Raw genomic sequence first — 15,580 nt, forward strand, 5'->3', positions numbered from 1 at the left:
ACTCACACATGGTGCACACAGTTAGTGGCCCCAGCTGTCCCGGTCATCACTCTCATCAGTGTTGGACTCATATCCGGATGCGATACCGGACTCTCTGAATCCTGGTGTGTCCAGTGTGCAGAGAAACTGGTTCTCTGGAGGAGAGCAACCACCCGACTGATCTTCATCCTGACCCTGTCCTGAGTCACGGTCCTGCTCCGGCTTCTTCTCCCGCTCTGAAGATTCTGAGAAGAAACAGAAGCCGTCGAGCCGAGCCAGGCTGTTTGAGAGAGGGAAGCCCTCTCGAGCGCTTGAGGGAGGATTCGTGTTGGGGTCACGTGATACAGCTGGCATGTTGGCACGCAGAGCAATTTCTAGAAGGCTGTCTTGAGATCCCACTGCAGGGAGGAAATTACATCATGGCATAGTCAGTGATAGAATAACTTAGAGGTGCCATTACTGAGCCGACTTTGTCAAGCTAAACATCTAATCACCAGAGTAAAGGCCTGTTCCCACCAAAAATGATAACTATAGAGGTATCTATAACAATAACTATATATGCATCAACATCAATGGACAAAAGCGTGCTGCTTTAAATGCTCAAGCTCTAAAATCTAGGGCCAGATTTACTAAACAGGGCAAATTAGGGTTAGAGCGCAATTCCATAAAAGCGCAGATGGAAGGGGAAAATTCACCAAATGAGGGTTTGCACTGGCGCAAGCTGATAGTAAATCTGGCCCTTAATATTGGGTGGATTCTGTTTGGCTGTCAATGTTTTTGTTGTTTATAAGTTGGAAAATATTGCTCTGAAAGTGATTCCAATTATATTGTACCTCTGTGTTGTATTGGTGTGAACTGGCCTAACTGTAACACCATTTTGTTAAGAATAACTCTTTAAAGGAGTAATTCCTCCCAAAAGAAAATTCTGTCATTATTTACATGACAGTTATTTCAAACTTAATACATTCCACACTACCACACATGCATTTTTTGTACATTTGCACAGTGATTTTTTTTTTTTACTAAATTTAATGTATATGATAAATAAAGTAAATAAAGTAAAGTAAATTATGATAAGTAAATAAATGTACAAATGTTTACAAATTATGTTTGTATTTAATCAATTAGATTAATTAATTATTAAAATTAGATTAATTATGAAAAAAAAAAGATTTGTAAAGATATTACTAAAGCTGTGCATACATTTTTTTACCTTTTAGATATTGTCGGTACATTTATATTGCATGTTTCAATGTATATCCAAACACAGACAAAAACGTAAGTGTAAATATTACTAATCAATACCTACAAATACTAATGAGTTTGACCTGGGCCTGGGACTAATTTTATGGTGCTTGTAAAGACTATTTTCTTTGATTATATGGAAAAGAGCAGCATGAACATTCTTCAGAATTTGTTCTTTTGTCATCAGTGGCAAAAAGAAAGTCAAGAAAATCTTGGAACAACATAAGGATGAGTAAATGACAGGATATTAATTTTAGGGTGAACATTTCTTTAACAGGCTAAATCATTTTTCTGCCTTGCACACATTGTGGAAACAAAGAGGAAAATCTCTTGACTGTACATGTCGTGAGTCTTGAGACTTACAGGGGGAGTTTTTGTGTGGTTGAGTGCGGAGCTCCAGCTCTTGGATGTGTTTGACCAGCAGTGAGAGATGCTGCAGGAGTTCAGTGTTCTGCTGCAGGAGCTGCTGGACTCTAGCCTGAGCTTCGGTCCTGGCGCATGTATGTGTATATATATATATATATATATATATATATATTTAATTTTATTTTATTATTTAATTTAATTTAATTTATATGAATTCAGTTAAATAAATATATATTGTTTATTTAACTGGCCACCAGTCCAGGGTGTCCCCTACTAATAATTTAGAAACAGTTAGGTAGATGTGCAAGTTTAGCTTGCAAGTGTGGGCTTTAATTGGACTTAATGATTGAAGAAGTCCGGTATACATCACCAGAGAATTATGAGGTTAAAATGTTTCTACAAAAATTCAAAGTATGCATGGATGAATCATTCACAATAAGATCTATAACAGGGATTTAGAAAATAGATTCATTGAATAGAATTAATTGAATAGGTGTGTAGGGTATCAGAGCGAATCAGACCATTTAAGATTCGATCAGATTGGTGTTAAAACAACCCAAAGCGCCAAATTCCACAAAGAGGCCCAGGACAACAAGACAACGTCATAAATCTGTCCACGATACACTGGCGCCACGAGTCAGAAGCAAGTCCACCAGCTAGCAGCTTTGAGCATTCTCACAGCATTAAAACAAAAGAACACATTGATAATCCCAACTCAGGAAGGAGATTGTCAAATTTGGGGCAAGTAACCAAGATTAATGGTCAAAGAGATGCACAGCATGACCATCACATCTAAATCCATGATAGAAATCATGAGCTAAAGACTTCCTTGGATTGACTTCCCCCACCTAGCAGACAAAGACCAGACTGAGATTCCTTCTAAACCCTTTTGACCTTTGGTCTTCATAGAACATGTCGTAACGTTCACAGAATGGCACAGAAACTGCCTTTACATGTATATATGCACCAAAATGATGCTAAAAGGACTTATATGAGCAACTATCACTTCTATACATAACTCCATATCATGTATGTAACCCACACATTTGACTATCATGTCCTAATCACTCATTGTGTATGTCTTTTGAATAACTATTGAATAGTTTATAGGTTTATATTCATGTTGGGTATGTATGAGTTTGAAAATGCATGCTTTAAACATTTCTATCAATCAATACTTAGTAAAATTTATTATATTCTTGTTATAGAAATCATGTCCAAAGTATACTCTGCAAGAGCGGGAAAATTCGGACCCTATGACTGATAAGATAACATGTTGATTTATGTATTGGGAGGAGAAACATAGCAACACCCCGAGCTAAGACAATGTCTAATTGGTCAAGACACCATTTGGGATGTGTCCAGCAGCCCAGTTTAAATACTCAGGACACCATCAAATTATGCTTTTTGCCTTAGGGCTTTTGCCACCACTGCTTTTCGCCATCGCTTTTTGCCGCTGCTTTTTAGCGCTCTTTGAGCGTGCTCTGGCTTACATGCCAGCTGCTCCTCTAAAAACAATGAGGAGGTACGCCATCTAGTCTTGTCTTCTACTTTAATTTCTTTTATTTTCCGTTGAGAGCTTCGTGTTCTGAGTTAAGTTTTGCTGCCGTGTCTCCATGGCCGTCGCTAGTGGGGTGAAAGGTGGTGATGATTATAGGGGCCCATTGCTGTGGGGGCCCCCCGGGGATTTCAACCAACTGCCCGAGGCCAGCATGAAAGACACTCAGGACAGTTGACGGGCCACTGCTGCGTGTCGTCACAAAAGCTTATCATTTGCACATGTTTTTTAACCTCGCCAAAACATCCAAGAGATTTTAAAGCATTCAAGCACAAGATGTGAAAGAACTCAACTGAGTACTCGCGCGCTGTGTTCGGTGTGCACACAGAGTGCCGCATCTAGCGCAAACACCAAATTGACGCTCTTTCGCGTCTTCTTGTGATTGAACAAACAAATACACCTCGCCAATTTAAACATTCAAGCACAAAAATCTTGTGTTAGGATGGCTATTCGTGCGAGTTTCATGTTAGAACAGGCCAGGTGAGACGAACGTCAAGACATGCAACTTTATTGCCTAACTCCCCACTCCCCCACTAGGGGGCAGTAGTTAACATATCACCGCATCCCCCTTTCTTAGATCAATTTATTTACTCCACTTTGGCCATTCCTCTGGTTTTGAGAAGTCGAACTTTTGTGGTGGCGGTACCTGAAACTGATCTATTTTCTCTTTTTACGCAGCTCTCTTCTCTGCACGTGATGAACGATCTCTTGTCTCTGAATTGTCACATGAAATAGCATGAATTGTATGTACCACTCATGACGAAAGGGCTCTCTATGTCCTCCTACGCCGTTCTCATGCAAACTTCTGACACCATGTTGTGTTAGGATGGCTATTCGTGTGAGTTTCGTGTTAAAACAGGCCAGGTGAGACGAACATCAAGACATGCAACTTTATTGCCTAAACTCCCCACTCCCCCACTGGGGGGCAGTAGTTAACCATAGCACCACAAAAAAGATGCGAAAGAGTTTCATTCAGTACCCACAGCCCTTGAACACCGAATTGAGTTTTGCCTCTTCTTGCGCTTGAATGGGCAAATTACATACAAAATGTCGAAATACCTACCTTGGCGAGTATTCTCGAAAAAAACTGTCGGTTATGACTTAAGTGAACGTAAGAAGTTGAGAAAGAAATCGGATGTGTATCATTATATTGGATCTATGCATTGTCTCTTAAAGTGACCGTGCCTAATTTATTAGCTTTTGTGTCTTTAATGTTAATCCAAGAAAATAAAAGAGAAAATCACTTACTGCTGTTGACTGAATTACTTTGTAGTTTTAACAAGAATTAATCTATATTTAATTTATACAGTGCAGACTGCAATGATATTTTACATTTAATTATTTAGTTTCTATACCTGAACACCTACAAACTTGAAAAAATGTAAACTTGTAAATTTGAATCGTTAAATTTGTATCGTTGTTCTATTTATTTATTTGTGCTATTTACACGATTTCAGACAGGGCCCATGGGTACAACCTGCACCGGGGCCCCGCAAACCCCAGCTACGGCCCTGCGTGTCTCCGAGTCCAACTCCGACTGTGCTCGAATCAAAACTTCAACTTCAAGACATCACTCCGAATGACTACTGAACTTCCAGCCAATCAACAACCTTGGGAAACCCCTTTCTGCAAAGACAACAACAAAGGGAATCCCCCACACAGGCAACGCAAGTACCTCCAGATTCTAGCTGAAATGGTGCATTTATTGTAAAGCTTAATAGCCTCATTGAGAAACTCATTGCGAGGTTTAAATAAATGATTGATGGCTGTTCAGGTCTAAGCAATTGCACATATTGCTATAAACTTGTGATTTCACAGTTTCACTCTCCTAAACTCTTTCTTTCCTCACTTTCTCTCTTTCTACAACTTGTGTGAATGTGTGAGCGCATATGTTTGTGTTAGATTAGTTTCTGTCTTATCCAATAAAGCCTTATTTATATTGAAAATATAATTAATAGTGTTTTCACTATATTTTGGACTTTAATATCCATTGCAGAGTTGATGTTATACAGCTCGTTCAATGAATCACTGGCTGACTCAGTGATCAGCCGTAAAACAGTGATTCTGTCCAAATTCCCTATAAAATCAAAAAGAATTCCCTTTGAGCTAAATTGACCTGTTTCCATTACAGTGAATAGATAGATGAATTTTTATTATAAATACATTTAAATATAATCTTTATCAAATTTTAAAGTGAATATGTAATATTCATACTATAATGCTGTGATGCCTAAAATCACTTGTAGCATTTAAAATGAATGACTTTGCATTTCAGTTTTAATTTATTTAGAGAAAGGATACTGTCTATTTAATAGTTATTAGCCAAAATTAAAATAACGTAAAAGATTATTGGTTTATCGTATTGGCCGGAAAAAAAATAAAAAATAAATAATGGCTGAACAATTCATGAAACAAAAGCAGTGCCACAGATATGTTTTATATATATTTATTCCATGGTCTGTCTGAATACTGGATTCTGACTGGCTGGCAGGTATGCATTAAAACCATTTAATGCACAGGTAGTTCCAAGTCAGTTTAATCACCATTCCATATTAATGCACTGCTTTAACTGATGCACACAAACACACTCACACACATATCACTTGCACACACACACAGAGGGAGAGAGAGAGTTCGGAGATCGCAGATTGCACTGCGAACGCACGCACATAAACTTGTCAACGCTTCCCAGCGATTTTTTAAAATAAAATAGCCTAGATACTAGATAGCTACATTATATTATAATTTACGAGGTGGTAAAATCGCTGTTTTTTAAGTAATTATATTATAATGCTACACGTCAATACAGGCAGCATGACAAAGTGCTCAGATGTGTGGTGTGACCTGTGCGGAGGCGGCTTGACTCCTCTGCTCCTGCTGCTGTAACTGTCTCTGCAGGAGCTGCACCTGATGGCTCACGGACAGAGGACTGGAGAGAGGAGACGCCAGCCTGGATGACTCCATCACCAGCACCGGCTCTTCACACACCTGCATGGAGAAAATAGGAGACACATGCTGTTTACTACCAACAAATTAACTTTAATGTGGTCTTTGCAAAGGATCAGTACATCCAGTTAATTCCAAGGTGCATTAATTGTAACTCTGGGATCTATTAGTACTTTTGAAACGTATCACACAGTGAGAATAGTCTAGTTTGTTAGTTAACAGGCATGGCAGTATTGTTTCTACCAACCTACCATATTCAAGAACGATACACCAACTACATCCTTCCTGGAGTGACCTGCGGTGTCTTATTTAAACACCTCCTTTGGTGAAAATCAAGTTTTTAACAATGTTTATATGTCTATGTGGTGTTTCTAATACGGTTAAAGACAAACCATGTTTCACCACAAATTCATCTGTCTACACCACTGCTGAGCATTTTCTCCTGTACCAAAGATAGTCTCAAAAAATGCAGTTTGATTCCAACCATCACAAACTGAATTTGTTTACAGTGAAATATACAGTATCACTTGAAACTCAGGCCTAAAGGAAATGTAAACAATGATAAACACTTGTCTCATATGTTTGCTCCTGTGATTGGCATAAGTTTGAAAAAACATCAGCAGATTCACAGAACCGATCAAAGAACACACAGCTTCAGCCGTATCAAAGCAAGTCATTCTGCAAACCATTACAAGTACATGAAAGCTTTAACCTCCTAAAAACTCCCCAGTGATCGAATATGTGTCAGCAGCATCGACAGCTTTCATGTCATATTCATTAGAGTCATGCATCTAAAATGTGTTTCCTTAAATGCAATTCATAAATAATCCCCATCATAACTGGAAGAAGTTTGCATGTTAATAAACAAGACTTATTTTAAAATACCCTCAATTTCGTTCATATAGTTTTTACGTTTTTAAGGAATTAAACTGATTCTGACTAAGTGTTATTACAGATTTCAAAGAATTACATGACACTTTAACTAAAATTGGCTGGTAATTATTCATCTTTTAGTCCTACTTGTGATCATGGCCCAATTTCTGACCTATAAACCATGTAGGATGAGCAAACTGTAGCATCTATAAATAACTCAAAACAGGCAACGCTTGAACTATATTTAAAAAGACAACACCTGAGATCTCTTCTGCCTTCCAGTTTCTTCTTAAAAAGCAAGGCTTTCTGTTGGCAAACATTTTACTCAATATAAAAAACATGTCAACATAAAAAATATGTAATTGATGAGGAATAATTAAGACAAATGAATACATATTTCTTTCAGATTTTCTGCTAAACTTTACAGTCAGACAGAAGACTTACCTTTTCATCTTTCTCTAGCCCAGTGTTGCTTGATCTCTCAGCGGTGCCGCCAGCAACTGAAGTCTCGTCTTTGCTTCTCTCCTCCTCACCTTTTACAAGCCATGCTGCAATTCAGATTAATCACATCATTTAGAATAAAAAAATCATCAACTGCCAGTTTCACAGGTCCAGACTGAGTCTGTTTCTAGTTCACATGACAATACAAATGATTGATTTATGTTAACAACTATTTTTTTGTCCAAGACAAGGAACCTTCCAAAACCAAACATAGGACTAAATAATTGTATCAAATATATTATGTAGTAACATTTAGTATATATATATATATATTAAGTAACATTTTGGCTCATATTTATCTAAAAAATATTGATTTTGAATATTTTTTTTAATTAAAGAAAAATGTTTTCTTTGTGTGAATGTGAATATTTTTAATTCATATTTCAGAATTATTTAAGGTTTGAAGCAACCCATAAATATAATTTGATTGAAGCTAATAAGTTTGGCTGTAACAAATTAACAAATTATTTTAGAATTGGTCGAAGGTATCATTTATTTTTCAGTGCACAGACCATATTTTCTTTTACAAAATAAATATCTAAGTTGCTTTGAAACTGTGATGAAGATAATGACAATAAAGATTTTTCATTTGTATTATATTTGTATTTTGCTGAGTTTAATTATTTTAATTTGTCTCCAATGCAAGTGCCACACAATGAAAGTTCGGATGAAATGTGGTTCATGTTTGATAAAATGAAATGTGAGTGAAAGTCAATGTCTCCTCACCGTCAGCATTGTCTAGACTCTGTTTATGGCACACCTCAAACGCCTGACCCACGGTCCGCACTATCCTCATGGCTTGGCTCTGAGACACAGACAGCAGATCTTTAAGCGACCAGGGTTTATTGAACATGTCAAACATGCTTTTCCACATGCAGGTAAACATTTGTAGATTTTCAGCTAAAAGCTTTACTTTGAGAGACAGAAGAATTAATTCACCTTCAACAGAGGAAAAGAGATTTATAGGAATGAATGACAGATATAAGGAAAAGAGAAGGAGTGAGTGAGAGAGGGAGAACATTACACCCATAAGTCAATTCCACATTATAGTGGTGCTGTCAAAGCGATGGATTAGTTCATTTCAGATGGGCCCTGGTGCTGTAAACAAAACCCAAGCCAAAGACACTCATATCAAGCAGCTTATGCCAACACCACTTTCTTTTTCTGTAGAAAACAGACAATCTTTTGCAGGTTAAAAATATCCCACAAGACAAAGTTTGCAAAAGAATTATTTAGAATCGCACTGAATAGTAGTTTTTGTTCATTAAACTGAATTGTTAAAGTAATAGTTCACCCAAAAATGAAAATTCTGTCATTAATTATTCACTCTCATGTCGTTCCAAACCTGTAAGACCTTCATTCATCTCCAGAACACAAAAGCTCTCGGATTTCATAAAAAATATTAATCAATATTTTTGATGAAATCCGAGAGCTTTCTGACCCTGCATAGACAGCAATGCAACTGACATGTTCAAGGCCCAGAAAGGTAGTAAGGACATTGTTAAAATAGTCCATGTGACATCAGTGGTTCAACCTGAATTTTATGAAGCTATGAGAATACTTTTTGTGTGCAAAGAAAACAAAACTAACTTTATTCAACAATTCTTCTCTTCCATGTCAGTTTTCGCCACAGCCTTACTACGTTTCTGTGCCTTGATCGTGGTAGTACCCTTGCTGTCTGTGCAGGGTCAGAAAGCTCTCGGATTTGATCAAAAATATCTTAATTTCTTTTCCGAAGATGAATGAAGGTCTTACGGGTTTGGAACGACATGAGGGTGAGTAATTAATTACAGAATTTTCATTTTGGGTGAACTAACCCTTTAAGTTGATTTGTTGTTTTGATTTAGAGTAACTTAATTTGGTATGTGCAGAAAAAAGTTTAATTTGATTATTTTTAGTGATTTATATATATATATTTTTTTTTTTTACATTTTGTACAAGTTTTTACTACACACACAAAAAACTTAATTCTGTATGATTTATAAGCTTGTTTCATCATGGGGACTAAAAAATGTCCAAAAATGTCAAAATTTACTGGTATTACTATCCTTGTGGGGACATTTGGTCCCCATAATGTGATAAAATATATATATATATATATATATATATATATATATAGCCTATATACTGTATATATGGGCCATTCTACAGAATTGGTGCAAAGTCAGAGTTGGAAATGTTTTGAAAAAAGAACGTCTTTTCCCCTCAAATTTGGTATGTATGCAAATTGTATGATATCTAAGGTACACATTTCTAGTAATTGTGCAGTTATTTCTCATATTGTATTTTCAGAAAGTTTTGGAATATTTTCCCTCTCCCCAAATTTATCATTACCGAAACACAGTAATACCGTATATAATTTAATTAGAAGGGTTATACTGGCCTATTAAGATTTTGTTTACATCTACCTTGTAAATATATATTTTTGCTATTTTATTAAAAGGTTTAGAGGTAAATCAATAACAATTACAATTTTAACAATATTTCAAGTGTGATTTATGAGATTTGTTGTATTTTGAATTCAATTTTTCTTTGTAAAAGGCATAAAGTTGGCCATACAGATTTCAGAGTTAGGGATTAATTAGTTTGAATATACATTGAACCAAACACTATCATAACATCTTAGTTGATAATTCAATATTTTATTTTTGACAAAACATCCCATGTTTGACCACATCACATTACAGAATTTTAACTCGCATATAAAACACTACTAAAACATACTAAAATACTACGAATTTGCATAACTCAGGGGTTAAAGCAAAAAAAAAGGTAGGGTTATTTGGTAAGAGTACATTATTTGAAAATGATTTTCCTTAAAACTAACTAATGTATCTGCCATTGCCATTAGCCATTGACAGGCTCAGACTACATATTATGGTGGGCAGCAATACCAAGAAAGGTTACTCACTACAATTGTAACACCCCTGTGGACTGTTCATTGTGGTTTCTTCCCCTTTTGTTGGTTGAGCCCGTACTAATTATTAGTTAATCACCTCATTGTGCTCACCTGTCTGCCCCTCGTTATCTGCCCTATATCTGTTCCTGTCTCTTGTAGTCAAGTTTGTCGTGTGTCTACATTAAAAGTCATTGTTGGAGTCCTCGTCGTCCTGCCTGCCTCCACACACCGTGACAGAATAACCGACCAACAAGTAAAGTATAGTGGCGTCTTTCACCTTGTTTGTTTTTCCGTTTTTTTGTCAGTTTTTATTTTTATGGATTACCCCGCCTTCCAAATTCTCCTGCTGGAGCAGGGGGAACGCTCTCTTGAGGACCACACGTACGACTTTCTGTCCCTGGCTCACCTCACGCACTACCTGGACAACTGCCTCTGTACATTCTATTAAGTTGGACTTAACGCCACCACACGAGCGCAGTTGTCCGGGGATGGTCCTCGAGAGAGCCTCGCCGCCTTCATCGAGTGGGTGCTGGAGTCCTGCAAGTCCCATCTGACCGTGGACATCGCTGACAACAACACCAGCCCCACTCAGGACCCTGAGCCCAGCCCACCATCTCCCCGCTTCTACGGTGTGAGGACGCACCTTCCGGGAGGGGGGAGTAATGTAACGCCCCTGTGGACTGATCATTGTGGTTTCTTCCCCTTTTGTTGGTTTAGCCCATAATAATGATTAATTAATCACCTCATTGTGCTCACCTGTCTGCCCCTCGTTATCTGCCCTATATCTGTTCCTGTCTCTTGTATTCGAGTTGTTGGTTATTGTGAATGTTACCCTGAGTGTGTGTGTCTCTCCTTCCTGTATCTGCCTGGTTGTGTCTACATTAAAAGTCATTATTGGAATCCTTGTCGTCCTCGTCGTCCTGCCTGCCTCCACTGTGTCTACATTAAAAGTCATTGTTGGAATCCTTGTCGTCCTGCCTGCCTCCACACACCATGACCGTGACAACAATATGGTGCAAACACATGTAACATTTAGGATGCTTTTGATATCAAGTTTTGCTGGTTAGCGTTGTCCTTGACAGGGTACAAGATGACCAACGATCTAAAACATGACATTTCTGAAATTTTGTTCAAAAGAAATAATGGTAAATTAAATAATAGGAAATTAATATATATATAATAGGACACTTACAAAGACAGTTTACTACAGAAAACTACAGTTCAGTTCAATAAACAACAAAAACATCGTGCTCCAAGAACTGGTAACTTGAACAGGGTTCGTACAGATACTGCAAAATGAAATTCCAGGACTTTCAAGGACTTTTCATGCACTACTTTTTTGGTTTTCAAGGACTAATCAAACAATATCATTATCTTTCAAATTCTAATAAATAAACTAATAAAACAAAATGGTACAAAATTAGTGCAGCACATGCAATGCATATTGGAAATTTTAAGTTTCTATGGAAACTTCATGAGTGTGTGTGTGTGTGTGTATATATATATATATATATATCAGTATTCCTGAAGAATGAAAGCTATATCATACACTTGGAAAATTCGGAGCTATATCACCGCTTATCGACACTAGGGGTGTGACAACACACTTAGCTCACGAGATGAGACAAAGTGCAGATACTTGATTCACTACAACGATACAATATTTGAATAGGATACTATTTTGAAGAAATTTTCAATGACAAAAAGTAAAACAATGCAATTGTATTTTGAAATGTTTTAACTAATCTAGGGCCGTAACTAATGACTATTTTGGTAATCAAGTAATCTACTGATTATTTTTGACAACTCAGTAATCTGATATTTTTTTGTAACACAAATAGACCTAATTGAAAAACGGGCTTTAGTATAATTATATTTATATATAGACTAATGATGAAGCAATAATAATTGGCTCAAATGAAGTATCAAAACCAAGTAATTACACGGTTTTATTATTTTTGTATTATTTTGTATTATTTTATTTTATTACCGTATTGACCCGAATATAAGACGATGTTTTTTTTCTTGGAAATACATCTGAAAAAATGCGGTCGTCTTATATTCAGGGTCTAGACTTTGACATGTCAATAATACACCCACAACAATAGGTGGCGCCAAATATGCATAATATGAGTGTGCCATGAAATATGTAATGTAATGCGTGTTGTAAAGATCGCGAGTAAAAACAAAAGAAAAAGAAAACCTTACAGCTGCATGAGTCGTGACTGTCACGTTAGCCTGATGGGACCAAACTCCCTTTGTGATTTTAAAACGCAAGACAGTACCCAGATTTGAAGACTACAGTAAGATTTAACTTCCACTGTTAATAAGTTTTTGGTAGGCTATTAGGCCTATTAGATGGATAGCCTAAATGTCCTAATTCAGATGGGCTACCTGTTTTTTTTTTTTTAATGGTATATCAAAAAGTGTATATTTTTTAAATGTGATTGTTGGTACATTTTACCAGTTTTTACCATACTTTCAAAACAAAAATTAAACTAGGGAAAATATGCAATATTAAAATAATTGAAGACAAAATGTATTTCACTGAGAAAAAACAAGATTTGGTTTTTAAAAAGCCTTTTTCCAAAAGGTACATCTAGAAAAAGGGGGGTCGTCTTATAATCAGGGTCGTCTTATATTCGGTATATGTCATGAACATAACCAACTTAAGTACATAATGTATTATAACAAATACCTGCAGAGGGCACCAGTGGCCTGGTGATGTTTCACTTTACAGCGTGATTCAATGACGTTTAAATGTAAATTTTTATATTAATATATTTATATTAATTTTAATATTTGGCCAAATCCAAACTCAGAAACTTTTATTTTGAAATCGTGATGTACAATAAATCGCATATTTAGAAATATGTTGATGTATTCTCCTGTTTTGACAAAGGCTTATAAATGATTTACGTTACAAATCTAGTGAGATTTAATGCACAGTTTTCCCAGATGAACATTAAGCAACCCAAACTCAAAGCATATGCAGAGGAAGATTTTAGCCCCTTTCACACTGGTAAATTGCCGTTAAGAGATCATGTGTGAACAGTCCCTTTTCAAAAATACAGGTAAATTCGTACTGGCAATCATATCATTCTTATGGAGATGACGTGATTACTCTGAGCTGTTTACAAAGCTCCGCTGCTTTTTAATAGCTTTTCTATGTAAATATGCTTTGACCATTGCGCCACGCAGCTTTTTCGACGTGCTGCTCTCGAGACCCAGGCTTTTTTTCCATTCATCAGAGCTGCGACTCTGGATAGGCTACTATTCTTCTTTTTTTGGTTTTATGGCGGGTTGCGAACCAACTTCATAGGTGCATACTCTGGATACTATTATGTGTGTCTCTTTGGTTGAGAGTGAAAGCTGTGTACCTCTCATACCATTGGTAGGCGAACTCACGAACTCGAACGTGATAACAACTTTTTGTTAAATGTAGGGCTTTTTTTCCACAGCCAAATGCCACATGCCGGAGATCCGGCATAGCGCCAGAAAACTTTAAGCCCTGATAACTGTACTAAAATTGTGTTTATTTCCCCCAAATAAAGGATTATGTGTTCCCTTTGGTCACTACCGAAACAATGATGACATGTTTTGGTCTTGACTGTTTCGGTAGTGAAAATTTTACACTTTTGAGCCTACTTCAAAGATGCAAATCAGCACATGGATACCTAGCGCAGTTCTGAACAGTGGTACACATATAAAAACTAAATGTTATGAAATAACACCCAAAAAACGTGTGCTTAATTGCAGAAAAAAAGGTGTTTGGTAGTGACGTTCCTTAAAGTTACACAGATTTTCAGACTTTTGAAAACAATATACCTCAAAATAATGTGACCTATCTACTCACACCTTGTAGCTACTGTATAAGTCAAAGTCAAATGTCTGCTTTATTGTCAATTCTTCCACATGTACAGCACATACATACAGAAAATTGAAATTGCGTTACTCTCAGACCCTTGGTGCATACAGATAACACTAACAGTAGAACGTAAAAATACAGATAAATACAGATTAAATATATATAAAATACAACTATACAAATAAGGACATGTAAAAAAAGATGAATAAAGCAGCACAAGGCACATGACAGATAGAGTGCAAACCAGTGAAATAAACAAACAGTGCAGATATAATGATTGTAGTGCAAAAGAGCTTATTCAGTCTGATTAAAGTGACAAAAAGCTCAGAGAGCAGTTCTTTATTTAAACTGTCAGAAGAGGTAGTTGAATGAGGTCAATGCTGAATGAGATAGTGAGCAGACCAAAGCTGCACAAAATGACTGGTGCAGGTCACAGTGTGTTAGTGGGAGGGGGGAGTGGAAGGACCTGGGGATGTGGGAGCTGGGGGGGGGTCTGAGGTTCAGAGTTCAGTGGTGCATGGGGCAAAAGAGGGGAGGAAGGGCAAGGTCGGGAGGGAGTTCAGCTTCCTGACAGCCTAATGAATGAAGCTGTCCTTCAGTCTGCTGGTCCTGGCCTGGAGACTCCGCAGTCTCCTCCTGTGATGTACGCGCTACTGTCTGTAGCCTATGTGTGTGTGTTAGAGTGCAGCAGCGCATTAGATTAGAACGGCAATTAACTTACCTGTGCAATAAGCTGTTTAAAACGTGCATTCTCCCGTTCAATTTCGAGCATCCAGTAATATAATCACACATGTCTTGTGGAGCGCTTTCAGACTTCGGGACTGGAATGATGGTGGTGGCTTTGAAGCATGTGGGGACAACAGCCTGGCTTAGCGAGATGTTGAAAATGTCTGTGAAGACATCAGTGAGTTCCACTGCACCGTCTCTCAGTACACGCCCAGGAATGTTGTCAGGAGCCGGAGCTTTGCATGCGTTGATCCTGCTGAGGGATCATCATCACCTGGTCGTTGGGAGGAGGTGGAGTCTTCTGTACAGTGGTGCTGTTTTGTGCCTCAAAGCGAGCGAAGAAGGCGTTCAGCTCGTTCAGCAGAGAGATGTTGCTGTCACAGGTCCGCGGTGGGGGCTTGTAGTACGTAATGGTCTGTATCCCCTGCCACAGGCTCAGAGTGTCTCTGCTGTCGCTGAAACGATGGGCTTTCCTCCTGGAGTACTGTCTTTTTGCCTCTCTGATGCCGCGGGAAAGGTTGGCCCTAGCTGTCTTCAAGCCCACCTCATCTCCAGCTCTGAAGGCAGCGTTCCGCATCTTCAGGAGTCCGTAGACCTCCCCTGTTAGCCACGGCTTCTG

The 15,580-nt window shown here is 37.6% G+C and overlaps 1 protein-coding gene across 1 annotated transcript in view; it reads right to left on the reverse strand.

Moving 5' to 3' along the window:
- Positions 1–15,580, reverse strand: part of LOC107681742 (carboxyl-terminal PDZ ligand of neuronal nitric oxide synthase protein-like) — a 21,449-nt gene that overhangs the window by 418 nt on the left and 5,451 nt on the right. The window contains exons 6-10 of the mRNA XM_016478065.1: positions 8,195–8,273; positions 7,412–7,515; positions 5,991–6,136; positions 1,588–1,757; positions 1–377 (exon numbers count right to left, since the gene is read on the reverse strand). Coding sequence (XP_016333551.1) covers positions 22–377; positions 1,588–1,757; positions 5,991–6,136; positions 7,412–7,515; positions 8,195–8,273 — 855 coding nt within the window. The 3' untranslated portion in view covers positions 1–21. The remainder of the gene's footprint in view (positions 378–1,587; positions 1,758–5,990; positions 6,137–7,411; positions 7,516–8,194; positions 8,274–15,580) is intronic.

Source organism: Sinocyclocheilus anshuiensis, unplaced genomic scaffold, assembly GCF_001515605.1.
Source record: "Sinocyclocheilus anshuiensis isolate Anshui unplaced genomic scaffold, SAMN03320099.WGS_v1.1 scaffold436, whole genome shotgun sequence".
NCBI classification, from domain to species: domain Eukaryota; kingdom Metazoa; phylum Chordata; class Actinopteri; order Cypriniformes; family Cyprinidae; genus Sinocyclocheilus; species Sinocyclocheilus anshuiensis.